We start from the raw sequence: 18,876 nt of genomic DNA, 5'->3' as shown, positions 1-18,876 counted from the left end.
CATCTTCAAGGTGGAAGATCACAAGTATCTGGACCAAGAGTTGTGCTGCTTCTCTGGTGAGGAATGGATGTATCCTTCTGATGTTGTAGAGGAAGAATCTACAGGAGCGTGCTGTCGCTGTGATGTTCGCCGCACAGGATAAGTGGTTGTCAAGGCTCACCCCAAGATTCTTGGCTGGCTGGGAGGAGGTCACAGTGGAGTTCTCTACTGTGTTGGAGAAGTCTTGGAGAGGGCAGGCTTTCCCAGGGAGGAAGAGCAGCTCAGTCTTGTTAAGGTTGAGCTTGAGGTGGTGGGCTGACATCCAAGCAGAAATGTCTGCAAGATACGCAGAGACATGTGTCACCACCTGTGAGTCAGAGGGGGGGAAAGAGAGAAAGAGTTGAGTGTCATCTGCGTAGCATTGGTAGGAGAAACCATGTGAGGAAATTACAGAGCCAAGAGATTTGGTATAAAGGGAGAACAGTGACCCTAACCCTAGGACAGAGCGCTGGGGGATGAGGGCGCATAAAGAGGACAGCGACCCTCTCCACGTCACCTGGTAGGAGCGACTGGCCAGGTAGGATGCAAACAAGGAGAGTGCAGAGCCAGAGATGCCCAGTTCTGAGAGCGTGGAGAGAAGGATCTGGTGGTTTACTGTGTCAAATGCAGCGGACAGGTCCAGAAGAATGAGAACAGAGGAGAGGGAGGAAGCTGGAGCAGAGTGGAGGGCCTCCGTGACAGCAAGGAGAGCAGTCTCAGTAGAGTGCCCAGCCTTAAAGCCGGATTGGTGAGGGTCAAGGAGGTTGTTCTGAAGGAGATAGTGAGACAGTTGGTTAGAGACAGCACGTTCAAAGAAGAGAAGGGATACCGGTCTGTAGTTATGGACAGCAGACGGGTCAAGAGTTGGTTTCTTGAGAAGAGGCTTGACTCTGGCTGCCTTACATGCAGCTAGGACAGATCCTGTGGATAAAGAGGAATTGATTGTGGTGGTAAGGAACGGAAGGAGGTCTTTGGAGATGGATTGGAGAAAGGGGGAGGGGATAGGATCGAGTGGGCAGGTAGTTGCCCGCTTGGATGTGGCCAGTTTTAGAATATCATCCGGGGAGAGGGGGGAAAGAGCTGATAAACCAGAGACTGAGTGTAGCGCAGTGGGTTTGGGAGGAGAGGTAGCAGTGTTGGCGAGAGGTAGAGAGAAAGAGCTGCTAATGTCATCAACCTTCTTTTCAAAGTAGGTGACAAAGTCATTCGCAGACAGGGAGAAGGGAGGAGGGGGAGGAGGTGGGTGGAGGAGTGAGGAAAATGTGGAGAACAGTTTCCTTGGGTCAGAGGCAGAGGATGGAATTTTGGAATGGTCGTAAGAAGCATTAGCAGCTGATGCAGATAAGATGTACTTGAGGAGGAGAGAGAGAAGGCTTTAGGTCATTAGGGAGGCCGGTTTTTCTCCATTTCCTCTCAGCTGCCCAGAGCCCTATTCTACAAGCTTGCAGGGTTTCAGACAGCCAAGGTGCGTGTGGAGAGGATCGTGCATGGTGGGTAAATTAGATTGGAATGGTTGTGAGGGGAGGTGTAGAGGTGATGTGTCCTCCTGAGGGATGAAATAACAGGAATGGGGAGAAAGCATATTGTGATATTTGCCAGTATAGAGATAGAGGGTTTGTGGGTGATACAAGATGTAGGTAGCGCTCAATGCACACAGAGTAGTGAAAAAAGAATCAAATATAATAAAAATACTTAGTAGTATGGCCTTGGGATTCCATGCTGTTTCTGTCACCTCCCCTGTCAAACTTTGTCGTTATCTATCGTCAGGCCTTCCTCGATGGACTCCACAGATTGACTCCTTCGTCTTTATGATCGTCAAGATAGAAATGCAGATTCTGTAATTACTGATGACTAGCAAGGTAGCAGCCCCTCCCACCTAACGATCAGTTAACGACCAGGCTTCACCACTCAATTCCAAATGTATTTAGTTCTAGTCCAAGATGAGCAGGAGTTAAATACCTTGCAGAATAGTTTCAGGCCCTCCCACTGGAGATTGACAGCAATTCAAACAGATAACTTTCAACAGAAACTAGGTCCCAGATCTTAAGGCAGGATAGCCACAGCAAAACACCGCAAAACTACCAGCAACACACTGACTTTAAACAAGATTAAATTAACTTACTTAGTCTAGAGGACAGGCTTCACCACTCAATTCCAAATGTATTTAGTTCTAGTCCATGGTGAGCAGGAGTTTAATACCTTGCAGAATAGTTTCAGGCCCTCCCACTGGAGATTGACAGCAGTTGGCTTCAAACAGATAACTTTCAACAGAAACTAGGTCCCAGAGCTTAAGGCAGGATAGCCACAGCAAAACACTGCAAAACCACCAGCAACACACTGACTTTAAACAAGATTAAATTAACAGGCTTCACCACTCAATTGTAAATGTATTAAAATTACTCTTTGCAAAGATCTTTCTTTCATAGAAAAATATGTTTGAGACTTTATTCTAGTTTTACATAGCAAAAATATCAGTTGAAGCGTTAAGGCACTTGATTACCAAAAAATGGTAGCAGTTTGAAAATATTTTATACAAAAGGACATTTGGTTTGTCAGTTCACACACACACACACACACACACACACACACACACACACACACACACACACACACACACACACACACACACACTTAAAAAAAAAAGTAGGAAACTCAAATAGAACAACAATGTACCAGTTTACCTACTGAATATGATTAATAACAAAACTCAAAACAAATCCACAATCAGATGGAGGGAAACATTTGACTTATTACTGAGGTATAAATCTAAATATGATCATATTGTAAAATTAAATTAAAATGTAACTGATGGTTAATCAGTGAGTTCGGTCATACCTAACCTGACAGAAGTGCCTTGTCTGGGATCACGAGTGAATGTGATCAGGAGGGACCTTTATATTATCAATGGGAGAGACAAGCTACATCTACAAATGACAACACATTATGATGGTAATTAAATTAAATCAACGGAAATGAGAAGAAGTATGAGTGATGATGAAATTATGAAACAGTTCTACAAGAATATGTTGTGAGACAACAAATCTTATATAGCAAAAAGCCACTGTTTCTGTGAAATGCGTACATTCCATTGCATTACCAGGAGGTGGCAGTATTGATTACAAAGTTCTTCCTCAACAACAAGATCATGGACTATGGCTTACAGCTAAGTAAACTAGCACTGAGTGATTCGACAACCAACACTGGAAATATACTGTGACCGGTTCTAAATGTAGTCCTTCATTTTAGAATATTACGTATGTTAACTTTGATTTATCCTAAAACGTTGAAACAAGTAAATAATGAATCATGAAGAAATAAAACATTATTAGTGGTGATTGAAATGTGGTCCCTTTAAATTAGAATGTCAAATCAATGCTTCCAGATTATAAAAAGTCAATTCAAACAGAACAGAACATTAAGGCAACTGGAATGCAATACATGTAAGAGACTCAACTTGCTCTTCCCCAACATACATTATATTAGAACATAGCTTTAAACTGTTATCTGAATACAATGCCTAAGTCAAAGGAATATAACACCCTCCAGATATAGTCTGTTTAGCTTCAATACTATTGACTAATAGCTAATATGGAGAGTTTGTGAGGACATACACTTTAAAATAATTGACAAAAAAACAAAAGACAAATAGTATGACTTTTTAGATGTGTGTAATTTATAAGAAAATGTAAGAAAATCTTCAATAATTTCACTTTGCAACAAAATAAATAATGGTAGCATGAGAGAAACATGGAGAACAAGGTGGCCTGAGCTGCTACCAACCAGGGACACGGTCTACTATAGTAGCTGGCTAAAGCTGATATTGATGTCTGAGTCTGATCTTGATCTCTCCTCTGACAACAGAATGGGAGCCTTGTTCTTCTACCAGCAGTCTCACTGGCCAGACACACATGTAGAAGAAGCTGCACTGTCCAGCTGTATGCATGAATATGTCCTTTTATAAGGAGGTGGTAGTTGTTGTCGTCGTCGTCGTCGTCGTCTTGTAGTCAAAGGAGCATGCTGAGCCAGTTGAGCAAGTTAGCACAGAAGTGTGACAGTCACTTATCATGGTCCCACTGTCACTGAGCCACTGCAGCAATGTCACTCACATCCCTCCTATAGGAGTTGTCCCTGCTGTGTACGAGACATTGGTTCACCTCAGAGTGTAGGTACTAGAGCAATAGGTTTTGGTCTTACTTATTTATAACCTGAACTGAACATCTGTGTCACACCTCACCACATCAGGATGCTCTCTGTGTCTATGGGATGAACTGATATCCACGTAGTAAGATCCCATTAAATAAGAGAGTAGAGTCTGTGTACTACGTCTCTGTTGGAGGAGTGTTAGTGTAAGGCCCAGGATGCTAGGTCTCCTCGTCCCACAGACACAGCTGTTTGTGGGGTACATAGTAGGTGAAATAGTAGCCTTTACTGCAGCTCTTGATGCCACACTTGTAGGGGCTGCCCTTTCCCGTGGTGTCTCGGTTCCGGCAGTACTTGAGCAGGCAGGGGTACCACTCCAGACGCAGGCTGAAGCTGCAGGAGCAGGGCTGCCACAGGTCCCTGGTGGAGCGACAGCTCTGCAGCCCCGGGACATCTGCAGACTGGGGCAGGATCTCGAACATAGAGCCCTCCACACCTACATATAGGATAATTCAGCATTAGCAATACTGGTGAGTTGAGGCAGTGCAGTAGTAAAATGCTTTGTTGTGCAAAAGAGTGCCTCACTTTTAGAGTGCTTACTTCACATTAGATTACATAATCTTTGTTTGATGTGTCATGGAGGAGAGAGAGAGAGAGAGAGAGAGAGAGAGAGAGAGAGAGAGAGAGAGGAGTGCAGTAGGTTGAGAGGTCAGACCTTTCTCTAGCCAGTGTTTGACATCACTCTCTCTGGTGTAGGTGGCCTCACCAGCCTCACTACACATGTTGTGGAGGTGAGAACTCAGTTGCCAAGCCCGGGTCAGGTTGACCGCTACATTCATGGTCAACTGGTCCAGGCCACGTCTCTCCTCCGCCGAGCGGATGGCGTGAGGATTTTTCTGATGAGAACAGAACACAACCAGTCATGTCACCAAGATGCTTTTATATTGAAGGCTCAGATAACACCTCTCCCTCCGTGGTTCCTACCTGTCTGAGTCGGGCCATGGACTCACTGGGGATGATCTCGTTGTGGTTGAGACGGGAGATGAAGCACAGGGCCTGGTACTGGCTCTGGCCCCTCTCCAACTCCCCTAGGATCAATGCACGGAAGATCTTCACATCCTAGGGAGGGGAGAGGGGAGATGGTGAGGAGGTGACAGTGGACAGTAATTTCCCTGAATGTATCATATCGAAGCATTTATTTAAACACAATTTTACATTGTGTTGCTTGCCTCAAGCAATGCTCATTTACGCTGTTGAGTTGGAGCCCAGAGAGTCTCTCGACACATTAATTAATATTAACATGGAAGCAGAATAATTTGACACTTCTTTTACACAGAACAACGCAGAGAGATGAAGATGTTGCAAGGTTCACAACTTTGTTGCTGTTGGCAACAGCTGGAGAGATCTGGCTGCAGCCCCAAGGCCATAAAGAGTTCTATGTGAGGGCGCACACACACACGGCATGATGGGAAGCTCCTGCAGAGAGAGCTAGGCCACAGACCTGTCTCCCCATTCATCCCTTCTCCCTACCCTGACAACCTCTTGGCTCAGACACACACACACACACACACACACACACACACACACACACACACACACACACACACACACACACACACACACACACACACACACACACACACACACACACACACACACACACACACACACACACACACACACACACCACCCTCCTCCTCCTCCTCCTCTTTTTTCACACTAGTCTGAAGCAGACAGGCAGCAGAGGACAAGCAGCTTCCAGGCTTCCTCTCCCAAGGAGGACTGAGGAGGATCTCTTGGACCGGTTAGATAAACAAGAAAGAGAGCTGTCTTTGTTTGCTCTGCAGCTCCTCTGTTACTCCTTGTTAGGAGAACTGTACTGAAAGCTTCTATCCATCTGGCCCTCCATGTTGAGCTGCTCAATATGGACCTTCACTCACTCCTCTGTATAGAATACCTCAGCCTGATAGATGGACGGCCAGACCGACAGACAGCTAATGGCCCACTGACTATGATATTCATCTCCTGTAATAAAAAGACAGTAGTCTGTTCCTAGATTAGTATGCGCTGTAGTTTAGTCAACTCCTTTGCCTATGACTGTATCAGTGCATATATATGCCTACAGTCTATCATAGGAGACGGCTAAAGCACAGATCTGGCACCAAACCAGTCAATATTGTTGATAATGAACTGAGCGTGGAAATGTGACATTGGGTATTGGTGAATGTGTAGAATTGTTGCAACTGCAATTGTTGCAACTCACCTGTACCCAGGATACGTTTTGGTAGCTTTTGATTCTATTAGCCCTGAGACATTCAGCAAACTGATTATGTCCTCTAAGCCATCCAGTTGTTTACTTGACCCTATTCCTACTAGGCTAGTTAAATAACTTTTACTGGTCCTTGGGACTCCTATGCTAGATATCGTTAATCATTCTCTCTCCTCTGGCTGTGTGCCTAGTTCTCTTAAGGTACCAGTCATTAAGCCTCTATTGAAGAAACCAAACCTAGATCCAGAAACTCTTAAAAACCATAGGCCAATATCTTACTTGCCGTTTTTTTTCAAAAATATTTGAGAAAGCAGTAGCCCAGCAGCTCACTACGTTTCTGAAACAGAATAGCATATATGAGACCCTGCAGTCAGGTTTTAGGCCCCAACATAGCACCGAGACAGCTTTAGTCAAAGGAGTTAATGACCTATTGCTGGCTTTAGACCAGAACTCTGTGTCTGTCCTTGTACTTCTTGATTTAAGCGCAGCTTTTGATTCTGTTGATCATATTGGCCTTTTAAAACGATTAGAGAATCTTGTTCTGGTTTGTGTGGTTTAGCATTAGAGTAGTTTAGATCCTACCAAACTGATAGATACCAGTTTGTTCTACTAGATGAGAAAACCTCAGCTCCCTCTAACGTCCAGTTTGGTGTCCCACAAGGCTCTGTACTAGGCCCTTTACTGTTCTCTCTGTATATGTTACCCCTAGGCAATATTATCTGTAAGAATGGTGTACATTTTCACTGTTATGCAGATGACACTCAACTCCATATTTCGATGAAACAAGGAGGAGTACCACGGTTGGGGGCTTGCGTTTCGGACATAAAAAAGTGGATGGTGGGCAACTTCCTACTCCTCAACTCGGACAAGACTGAGATGCTCATCCTTGGCCCTAAGAAAAGAGAAATCTACCATCCGATCTGACGCTCAGTCTTAACGGATGCACAATCACTCCTGAGCAGGCAGTAAAAAACCTTGGTGTGACTATTGACCCTGATCTTTGATTTCATACACATATCACAACTATCTCGAAAATTGCATTCTTTCATCTAACATATCTAAGATTAGACATTTTCTATCATTTAGTGATGCAGAAAAGTTGATTCAGGTGTTGTATCCTCGTGATTACTGCAATGTACTATTATCTGGCTGCCCAAATTCTTCGCTGAAAAATCTCCAACTAGTACAAAATACAGCTGCTAGAATCCTTACTATAACCAAAAAGTATGATCACATCACTCCAGTCCTTGTGTCTTTGCACTGGCTTCCGATTAAAGCGCTCGCTCCCTCATATATCTCGCCGACCTCATTCAGCCATATAAACCTTCACGTGCATTTCGTTCACAAGACACTGAGAGATTAGCCGTTCCCAGAATATCTAAGACTACGGGAGGGGGCAGAGCATTTTGGTACAGAGCACCCCATCTCTGGAATAATCTTCCGATTCATGTTAGGGAGTCAGATTCAGTCCCAATTTCCTAATCTAGGCTCAAGACTCATCTCTTTAGTCAGTGTTACAACCAGTCTTAGCCCAGCGATAAACCATCCTTGAGGTCTCTGCCTGGGTGGCTGGCTTGCTGGGTGGTTACTCAATTCCACTCTCTCCTTCACCCTAACCCGGGTCCGTATCCTGTTTCCCATCCTAACCCTTCCCTTGACCTTCTGACCTAGCCCCCCCCCCCCCCCCCCCATTACCCTATATCCTGGTCCTTGCCGCCCCACCCAGGTCCCATCAGAAAGCTGACCTTCACTATGACCCCGGAATCTTTGCACCACACCACATTCCACATTAGTTTACTCTCCAGCACCTGATCAGCCAGAGCAGGATGGTTCCCCCTGGAGTCTGGTTCCTCTCAAGGTTTCTTCCTCTGAGGGAGTTTTTCCTCGCCACTGTGCCCTATATTTTTCTATCCACTGGGGAGTTTTTTCCTTGGCTTACTCCTGGGGGTCTATGATTTGATGTTAGATCATATTGTTTGTATTGTATTTATTGTTTATATTGTTTAGTATTATTTTGCTGTGAAGCACTTTGTGACATTTGTTTATATAAAAAGCACTATACAAATAAACTTGATTGATTGATTGACTGATGTGAGGAAGAAAGTGTGTAAGGATCCAGACATGAAGGCATCAGAAGTGGCAGAGCAGTAAAAGACCACAGGAGAGGAGAGGAGGCTGTTATTCCCCTCTAGAGGTGAGGCAGAGGCTGCAGGACCTCCCAGGCCGTAGACAAATGGCGCTACACTCAGGTGGAAGATGAGGGGTGTGTGTGTGAGTGTGTTACCCAGATTGCTCCAGCCTCAAGGCATTCTGGGTAATTACAGAGAGGCTCCAGCACTGCTCTGGATTCAACCTCACTACCACCGTGAAACCAAAGGAGCAGAGGGGGAGGGGTCAACACAATGACATCAGAGGTGTCACTATTGTGCAACGTCAATATAACATCTCACACAAACAGGCTGTGACCTTTATGTAACATCTCACCCAAACTAACAGACTGGCAAAATTCCCAATACCTATGAAAGATGAAAACAAGTAATTGTGTGTGATTTGTAATAACAAACCAGATGACATTATCTGTTCTATAAATACACAGCACCAGTAGGATCATGATTTGTTTGTTTGGAGTAGTCTCACTTCTGGCTGCACTCTCTCACACATGCACCAACACACACACATAGCACACAAGGTTGGCACACATACCTTCCGAAAGGCATGGGGCATTTGGTTACATGATCCAGAGAGGTGAAATGTGCAAGCATGGGCGGTGTTACAGATGGTGAAACATTAATGATGAAAAGGTTTATACCTGATCAATTAATGACAGAGTCCATGCAAAGAGCAGCCGGAGCGATCAAGAGAGATTCAACTTTTAAATCAGTACATTATGCAAAGTCTTAGTGGGGAGAGGCAGACTACTGTGTTTAGCAGCAGATGATGAGTAAAAACTAATGCCCTCCTCAGATCAAACACAGATACAGTAAATACTCTAGATAGGGCTGGTAATGGTGCAAAACGTGTGTTGAGTATATGTTTAATTAATTGCCTCTGAATAAAGGATAATAATGCACATAGCAAATTATGTCATGTGTTTTTTCTACCAATACTAGGGTTGGGTCGATGGAAGGTTTTACCGGTGGCATAGCTTACACCGGTGTTATTCCTGCCACACAGTCCATACTGTTATTTTGTCATTATACCTACCCACAAGCACAGGAGCTGAGATTTCTTAAATCAATAAAATATCATATTCAATGCACAAGGCGTGATCAGTGACACTGTGGAACATTTTTAGCCTGAATGGGTGTATGTTGTATCTACAGTCTGTTTTCCCTCTCAGCTATTCAGAATGTTTAAAGTCTCCTCAGGCCTCAGAGTAGTATACCTGTGCAGAGTAGTATACCTGTGCAGAGTAGTATACCTGTGCATTTTCTTCTGTCTCCATTCGTTCAGTATGTAGTGACAACCTGATCCATCCAAATCAGGGACCCTACAAACATCATTACATAAAAATCTAAAATCAAATGACAATAGAAAATCATAACACTGTTCTAGCTTCACGCATACAACGAACAAACAATGTGGTCACGTCAGTTAGTCCTTTGTTCTTCCCTCTCTTTTTCAAACAAGGAACTTTAGATCAGAGGAAGAGTAGGAAAGGGAGTGGCAGGGGGATTACGTTGCCTGGTTGGAAGGCAGGTAGCTCTGTTACAGGTGCTCGCAGGTAATGTTTTTCTCTGTAGGAATGGATTTGAATGGAGTGGAGAGCTGGCCTTTTCCACACTGAAAGAATATGCATTATTAAAAAGTACTCTTCTTCTTAAATGAGTTTAAAAAGCACACATATGCCTGATGAGATCATTTGGAAATGAATGAATTACTTAATTACATCCATGTTCGTCAATTGTCAGATGTTCAGTCATAAAATGTCACTCCTTGAAATAACTATCATTAAATGTCATGTATAAGACGTGAAGGCTTTGGATGTGACTTTTTAACTTTAAACATCAGAATTACAGCCACAAACATCAACGTTTTAAGTTTATATTTGTATGTCAGTATCTTGACTATTTAATTAAGAGATTGGGTTGACTCATCACGCAAACGTGGTCTCTAAACCACCTAGGCTCAATAGAAACATGATGCCAATAGATAAATCTAATTACTTTGGGTACACATTTGAATGTCAAAATGCTGACATATGACATCAACTTCCGTATTCTGTATTTGATTTGAATAGGAATTGTTGACTTACGGCGACATTATTTTTGTCAAAAGAATGTTTTTATATGTCTCTCTTTGACGTTTGATGGGAAGAATCAAGCAGGCTGACATATGATGTTTATGAATAAATCTCTTTACTGTGTATAAAGATGTTTGATGGTGAGAAATGAAACTAGCAGATGCATCCAACTGGGGTTCTGACCCAGATCTCCAGATTGGAAGACATGCGCCTTAGCATGCTAAGCTAAAGCCTAGACATAAAATCAGGGAGCTAACATGTCTTACTGTGTCAGGCAAGGTTACCTATCACACAAACATGTTGACCAGACCACCTCCACTACACTTCACCCCCTTTTAACCTCCCGCAGGAGGACTCATCAGAGTCACACCACCAATGTGCCTGACAGGGTTCAAACTAGGTCTCCCACATCCTCACCATGAGCCCACCAAGTTAAAGCCTAGGCATATGATGTCTGTGGATAAATGTTAATACTTTGGGTACAAATTAGAATGTAAAAATACTGACATACAGTATTGGAAACATTTCTATATTGCACATTTCACTTAAAAAACACATTGTGTTGCTGTTATCCCTTAAAAACGTTATTATTGTATAGGGCCTTTATCACAAAAACACCACATTTTCACATATTCAAATGTCTATTTTAGACGTTTGAACTTGATGGAATTCTGATACCGGCACAAGCCTAACAAATACTACTAGGGACTTCATATCAAAGCCAGAAACTGGGTTTCTCAGCAATGTTCAAATTACTTCCCTCCAACACAGTAAGAAAGTTTGTTGAAGTTATAACTACTGCTGCAGTAGCTAGTGATGTTGGGGAAATGAGTCATCTGCTAGAAACAGAAAGATATGCCCACATAATTACATAAAATTATAATTTTTCAACCCAACATTCAGATCTGGACTTTCGTGAAGTAAAGCAGTGTGCAGCATTGATACCCAGGATTTAAAGAGACAAGTCTCATCATTTGATATTTTCAGCTGACAGATATTTCCACTGACGATGGAAAGGCCTATTTATCTATCTATATCAGCCAATTTCAAATGCCAAAGTGCAGCTGTAAAGTGTAAATACATGAAACAAGAGCAGAGTCCTTGCCATTATTGCTGTTCCACCGGGACAAAATCAGTCTGGAGACAAATCACCATGGGTCCCAAGCCAAATACCAGTGTATTCATACAACTTGACTAGTTGTATGGGCTAGGGAGTTGGGATCATTTCATGGGTGGTTACGTTTAATGGGGAGCTTATTTTAAGGAGGTGCACAAAGGCCTATTCACACAGTCAAAGGTCCTATTTACAGTGTTACATTCTGTGTAGCTACGCTGTAACCATGCTACCCTGACACAGAGAGAATACGTTGTTCATGGCTGTGAAAATCAGAGCAGTAACTTCTGATAAACGTGTGTGTGTGTGTGTGTGTGTGTGTGTGTGTGTGTGTGTGTGTGTGTGTGTGTGTGCTCTGCCAAAGGGTCGTCCCCAGGGCTTGAGTAGCTTCCTGTTTCCCAATCCCCCCTAAGACCCTGTCTGTTGATAAGGCTACTGGCTAGACCAATCACCTCTTAGAGCTTGTCAGTTTGATAAGGCTGCTGTTTAGAGAGGCCCAGTGGTCAGATTAATGGGACAGTTGGGAGCAGTGGTTTACTGAGTGAGGATGAGAGCATGAAAGACATTTTCAATTTCACACACATTTTTGGGGAAACATAATGGTGGGCCTTTGCTTCTTTTCTTTTGATGGGCTCTCCTTACTGACTACAGTCTAACAGACAAAATGCCGTCATGCTGATAAATAGTTATAGTTAGCAATAGTTGCTATACACAATAGACGGAAAGATTCCCATTTTGTCAGATGTTGTCAATGTGATCAAACAGCACTATGGTGTGCGCACAGTACACAGAGCAAAAGAGCCTCGGAGCCAACTGCAGCATAAACAAATGTTTAGAAAAGCAAACTATCCACAGGCGCTGAACCACACCATCAGCCAGCTAACACCTGTGGGTTATTTGTGGAGGAATAAAATACATTTAAAGTCTGATATTTCCCTTGAAACAACATAATAATGAGCACGTGTTTGGTGATGGTGTAGATATTTGCAGTAACATATGGGCGGGGGCTAGGGGTTGGTTTTGGTTTGGGGGGGGGGGGGGGGTGTGAAAAGACACAGGTGTAGAGTAGGATTAAGCCTTGACTGTGGAGACAGACGGCAGCAGACAAAGGAGCAGAGAAAAGCAGCTCTGCTGAGAAATGCTTGAGTTGAGGCTAATTACAGAGGTTCTAAAGACAGGAATGTGGAGTCAGATCTGGGCCGGTCACACCTGGCTGTACTAGCTAACCAATTAGCAAATGCTGGCGAGAATGGACAGAACAAACACACAAAGGCTAATGCTGGCCTTTCTAGTTTGTTCAATTTAAATAACTTCACAGGAAAGAATGGTAACATCTGCATGGGCACCATCAAAAGACACAATAACTAAACGTATGTAAGTTTACCTAATTTGTATTCACCATGTAATCATAAATAGCCACCATACAGGCTGATAAGTATAATTCGAATCAATTCTCAACAATTCTCTAAATGTGTTTTTCTACAGCCTTACATTTCTCACGGTACTTGAAATTCTCCATTTCAGAGGGACCAAAAGCAATTCACATGCAATCACAGATCATGAGGCAATATGAAGACATCCAAACATACCTTCAGGAAATTCAATGAGACAGTCCTAAGAGTCCTCAACAGTGAAGGAAAAGAAGGAGATTGATCATTTGATGATGATTTGATTTAAAGCCATGGCTCCAGTCCAAACCAGCCTCCACCCTTTGTCCCTCAGACAGACATCATGTCCGAACACAGTGACAGACATCCACAACCTCTAGAACCCTATTGGCTCAGGCAGTGAGCAAACACTGGGCAGGGCATTCACATGCCGTCAACATTTATCTTCTAAGTTTCTTATATTTCCTGTTTCTTACATTGTCTAATATAAGTTTCTTATATTTCCTAATATAAGTCTGTAGTTTCTACTGAGTTGTACAAGTTAGCAGAGCAATGTGATTCTGTAATCTTACAGAAGGCAGGGGATATGAGTGTGTTCAACCCATGGCTCATCACTTCTGTCTTATCCACGATTTTAGCACCACTAACTATGGTGCACCGCAGTTAATTTCTACTACTGTACATGAACATGCTGATCATAAAAACAGCACAGTGAGTTGCTTTGCTTGCTGGATTATGCAATAACCCAATAGTTATCTCTGGGAAAAATCTGTTATGCAGGGACTGCTTGTTGGGAGAATGTGTGGATGCCACACGCACACGCACACGCACACGCACACGCACACGCACACGCACACACACACACAACTGTAGTGTATACAGCCTATATAGCCTATCCCTGTCCTAGTGTTCTAACCTATGAGGCATCTAAAAAACACAACATTTCCTGGAAAAAGTGACACTCTCTTGCCCGTAAAAGGCTGACGTGTTTGTGCAAGTGACAAAGTGTCATGGCAGGGAAGGTGAGGTGAGGTTAGGCTCTGAAAAGACACAACTCAACCGTGCCATGTGGTAAATCAACGTGTTTGACTTAAACAGATGTGCACTGTATTGAACCAAACAGCCTGTTTACTGTGCAATACTGGCATTTCCCACATATTGAATGAATGAACAGCAGAGACGGCAACTAAGCCACCCACACAATAAGGAAACAATGGTCTGATGGTAACAGCACAGCAGTCCAGTCCAAGTTCCTGTTCCCGTTTCCAGCGGCTTGTTCCAGGCTTCCCAGGGAGATATGGGTTGGCAGTGAGAGGAGAGGAGCAGGGATGGGCTGCTGCCAGACAGGTCACATATATCCCTATGGGAGCATGCTCAGAAAGGCCAACAAACAACCATGCCCTGCTCTCATTCTCTCTCACTAGCTACATTGGTGGGCGTGTGAAATGACTGTATTCATCTACACAGCTGCTTACAGGTGGGGCGTATTCATAAATGCTCTTTCTTTGAATTTCTTTTAAGAAAGCTGGCCTGAGGGCAAAGCTGGCCTTGAAACACAATACAGTTATATTTCACAGATAGAGGCTAGATTAAAAAGAAAGCGGATCTACTCATTTACACTCATCATCGCATTGTTTGGAGAAAGGCTGTGGAATTTGGAAAGATAGTGTGAGATTATATGCCAAAAAGATTCCCAGCATCTGTTACTCACCTGACCCAACAGGGGGGTGGGTTGGGGGAGTATGGGGTAATGGCGACAAATAATTACCCATCACTCAATTCTCAATTACTCCTCAATTACCCATCACACCTACGTTAGCAGTGATGTCAGGAAGGACACATCAAACACTAAGTGGCCAATTGGTCAAATGGTGAAGTTGATCAAGTCGGCCATCTTCACCTCAATATGTCTAATAGACGCAATGAGAAATAATCCAATGAGAGTTGTAAATAAGGCATCTAGCGTTTTCATGATATGCAATGCATTTTCATACTGTTTACAAAAACTGAATGAATAATTACAGTTCTCAAAAACATTGTTAAAATCAAGCTACAATAACAATCATGCTGGACAGAGTTTTAAAGTATGTTTTGCTCTGCTCAGCCTTATTTGCTGAATCAAATTGGGGCCCTAAATGTGTGAGTGAGGAGAGACACATAAGAAAGCTTTTATTGTCCAACACTGAATATATGGAGTTGCAAACATACTTCCCTGAATTGATCAAACGGTCCATTTCTGGGTCCAAATGCAGCTGTTAAGGACAGAATAGATAAACAATCTGATTCTCACTGATGAGAGAACACACACCAAGACTATATCTGGACATATCCCAGCCTTCTCTTCCCCTAAAAAATGTTAAACATTCCTATTTGCTTATCCTACAAAAGAAAAATACATTATTTACATTCAGTTCAAGGTCTAAAATTACATAATCAAATATGTCACCTAGTTTTAGGGAGGGAGGGAGTGCTTCAGGTTCCTGCAGTAAAAGCCTTTTCATATTTTTCAATGTTTCCGCATTTTCCCTTGAAAATGAAATATAAGAATAGAATGTCCTACGTGTAGATAATTGTTATTTGATCATGTTGTTTGAAGTTCTTATTACACTCCTGTTATGATGGCTCTAATGAAATACCACAACATATTGAACTAGAACTAGATTTTCACACAATTTAGGAAGTTATTATATCCATAGGCACTGGAAGATTTTATATGATATATGATTTTGGGACTTATTCCATCTCTCCTAATTCAGGGGTTGGATTCTTGACCGTGACACATTCTATCATCATATAGTCTAACTTGCATGTAAACTGGGAACACTGTTTCCCACAGACAGTGTGATTTGTTAGCTAACCAATCACCATGTCATCTCTAGCACATGTCCAGATGCTGTACTGTAACGGCAGACAGTTCATCCCTCCCCGCTCTCATAGATGAACAGATCCATGGATTGCCTACCTCTCTGTTCCCACAACCCATGCCAACTCCTGAGGCTAAATGTGGAACCATAACAACACCTACCCACCTACCTGCTCCAAGAAACACGTGTTTCTTTCTGGGAACCACTTAATTCAAGCCAACAGGGATAATGCAGAGTTTCTTGTATGATCCACTTAAAACGGCTAGATCATTACACAATGGCACTTTAACATGATAGGGAGGTTAGGCTAATGAAGTGCTAATGACTAAATATTATGTATGTATTCTAACCACATTTTACCCTTTGGATCTTAGTAGTGTTACCTCATTTCCTAGTAGATAGATCTCTCTCCCTCCCTCCCCCCCCCCCCCCTCTCTCTACAGGTCTTTATAGTGCTCCAAAGTACATGTCTGAAGGAAAATAGGTAACACTTCACTTAGATCCAACAGGTATCTCCTCTAGTCAGGTCTTTATAGCTCCCCATGGTTAGTCATCCCTGTTAAAATGCTCTCCTTCCCAGCGTCTCAGGGCTGTAAATTTTCTATGGCAGCTGGAAGTCTCTGCTGATCCAACTTTCCATAAATCCTGGAGATACGGAGAGAGGCAGATTGGAAGCACATGGAATAGGAATGGAGATAGGCTTCCAAGTGGAACTGATAAAACAAAGAGAGGAAAGAGTAAGAGAGAGAGAGAGAGAGAGAGAGAGAGAGAGAGAGAGAGAGAGAGAAAGAAAGAGAGAGAGAAAGCCTTTTGCCTCTGGTCTCATTCAGATAAACTGGGCTGGGCACATAGACGGAAGTTGACTTTTTCTTGGGGGTGCATTGCAAATATAATAACAGAGTGGTGTAGTTAGGGTTAGGGTTATGCGATTTGCAGGGATTGCCCTTCAGTTTGGGGGTGCAGTGGCGGTGCAAGTCACCCCTGCCCCACCCCCCACCAGAGCCTCTACTACCATGGTGTGATGTACTCAGGGATGTGTCATCAGTGATTGGGCGATGGCCTCTTTTCAACTCTAAATTAGCCAATTGGTTGGTTGTTGAGCCAGCGACCCCTGATCAAACAGCATCAGACATGGCCACCTAATCCTAGTAAATCTCCCTGTTCACATCTCGCCAGGCTGTCAGCTTCAGAGTGACTGCAACCATCACAGATGCATGCCTCTGCTTGCTCTCTGAGCCTCTGTGCACACTACCATGGTGAGAGGATGGACAGTCCAGAGGCACCCACCCACTCACGGACTAGAGGCATGCTGCTTCTTACTCACACTGACCCAGTCACTGGATAAATGCCATAGCTCTAATGCCGAATTATTCCCATAACATTCACTACCATTCATTCCAAAGGGCGCACCTGTTTTCTCCCCCTCATGATTCTAAACACATTGAATTGGTGTCTGAAATATGGTGGACATGACAGTCAATGTCCAGAAGAGAATATATGGCATCCTTAAAGCTGGCAACAGGTGAATGACAAGTGAGAGCATTTCATTGATCAGATTGTTGTGCACCATCCATTCAGTCATGCATGAAAAGGCCATGTGGTGAATTGACACGGAATAATATACACAATGTTAACAAAATGTTTACATCATGAATGCTGTTTTGTCAACAGGATGGAGATGTGTCAGTATCATGCCCGTGATCTGCCGGCTTTGTGCCACAATGTAGTTAGGTTATCCAGCCAACCATATAGCATCTTGGATGTTACTCTGGTAAATAGGTTTTACTCCTCACCTGTTTGAAGTCAGCGACAAAAGTGATGAGAGTTCCATCTCCTTGTTTGAACTCAACTGAGATTGAGTCTTTTTCACTGTCCGCCTCTAAAACTTCCTCTGTGATTTGTCCATCAGCTAAACGAACACGAACCTTCAGTTCTGTACAAAGTCCAAACGTTAAAGAAAGCACCAGTGCGCAGAGTAATACATGTATCCGAACTGAAACCGGTGAAATACAACTCGCAAACATTCCAGAAGACGCACAACTGTCTTGTCAGAGGAAAAATTAAAGCCCAGACGAAATCCAACCTTCAACACACAAGCTTAGCTAATCATTGAGTTTCCTTACAGCAAGTGGCGAAAGATAGCTATTCTTTGTAAGGATAAAATCCAAGTAATTGTTCCTCTTCCATAGCCTACTTTTATGACCGCACAGAATAAAAAGCATGCCGCAATCGATGTATTTTCCCCACACTTTCATCTATTTGTGATCTGAATGGTCATCAGCAAAGGTGAACAACGTCGATCAAGTCTTAAATCTCAACCTCTCACTACAGACTACTAGTTTCCTTTCATTGAACAACTTTGCTCCGCTACAACACGTATCAGCAGTGTTTTACTTTCCCCGCACTCTCTCTTGATTGTAACTTAGCACGTTGCTCCGTATTCTTTTCTGTTTTTATCAGTATTTTTTTTCTATTTTTCTCTCTCTCATTCAGTCCCGTCACTTCCTTCGGCATCCAAACTACTGCAGAGTAGGCTATTTGCATGGCCTCAAAAACTTTCAGCGACGGCGCTGTGAATTCACGGATGGTTATAAACTCTTAAAGACACACCACCCTAAAAAAGTAGCCTAATAGCTCTCTCCCTGTTACAACGCATGGGATCTTTCCCCCTTTCAAGAAAAACTATGCCTGGGCAGTTATAACACAGGTATAACACTAGAAATGCCTTCTAAAACAACATTTCATTAGAAACCCAATTAGAATTAGAAAGGTGAAGAAACTTTGGTAACACTTTCTATGAAGCCCATAAGCATAATGCATTATACATGTTCTCATAATGC

At 43.0% G+C, this 18,876-nt stretch overlaps 1 protein-coding gene across 1 annotated transcript; it reads right to left on the bottom strand.

Annotated features, from left to right (window-relative positions):
• Positions 1–2,578: 2,578 nt before the first annotated feature.
• Positions 2,579–18,586, bottom strand: oafa (OAF homolog a). The gene is made up of 4 exons (XM_083696372.1): positions 17,830–18,586; positions 5,143–5,277; positions 4,874–5,054; positions 2,579–4,654 (listed from the first exon to the last, which is right to left on the bottom strand). The coding sequence occupies exons 1-4, from the start codon at positions 18,058–18,060 to the stop codon at positions 4,380–4,382; spliced, it is 822 nt and encodes a 273-aa protein (XP_083552498.1). The 5' UTR covers positions 18,061–18,586; the 3' UTR covers positions 2,579–4,379.
• Positions 18,587–18,876: the final 290 nt, after the last annotated feature.

Source organism: Argentina silus (assembly GCF_951799395.1).
Source record: "Argentina silus genome assembly, chromosome: X".
In the NCBI taxonomy this organism is placed as follows: domain Eukaryota; kingdom Metazoa; phylum Chordata; class Actinopteri; order Argentiniformes; family Argentinidae; genus Argentina; species Argentina silus.
The sequence above is the reverse complement of the archived record's forward strand: the minus strand, read 5'-3'. Positions and strand labels throughout refer to the sequence as shown.

Bases quoted from the DNA above. Each gene is read 5' to 3' on its own strand.
- oafa (XM_083696372.1), bottom strand. From the start codon at position 18,060: ATGTTTGCGAGTTGTATTTCACCGGTTTCAGTTCGGATACATGTATTA. The intron at 5,055-5,142 runs GTAGGAACCACG...TGTTCTCATCAG, and splicing joins CCATGGCCCGACTCAGACAG to AAAAATCCTCACGCCATCCG. The intron at 4,655-4,873 runs GTCTGACCTCTC...TCCTATATGTAG, and splicing joins CAAACACTGGCTAGAGAAAG to GTGTGGAGGGCTCTATGTTC.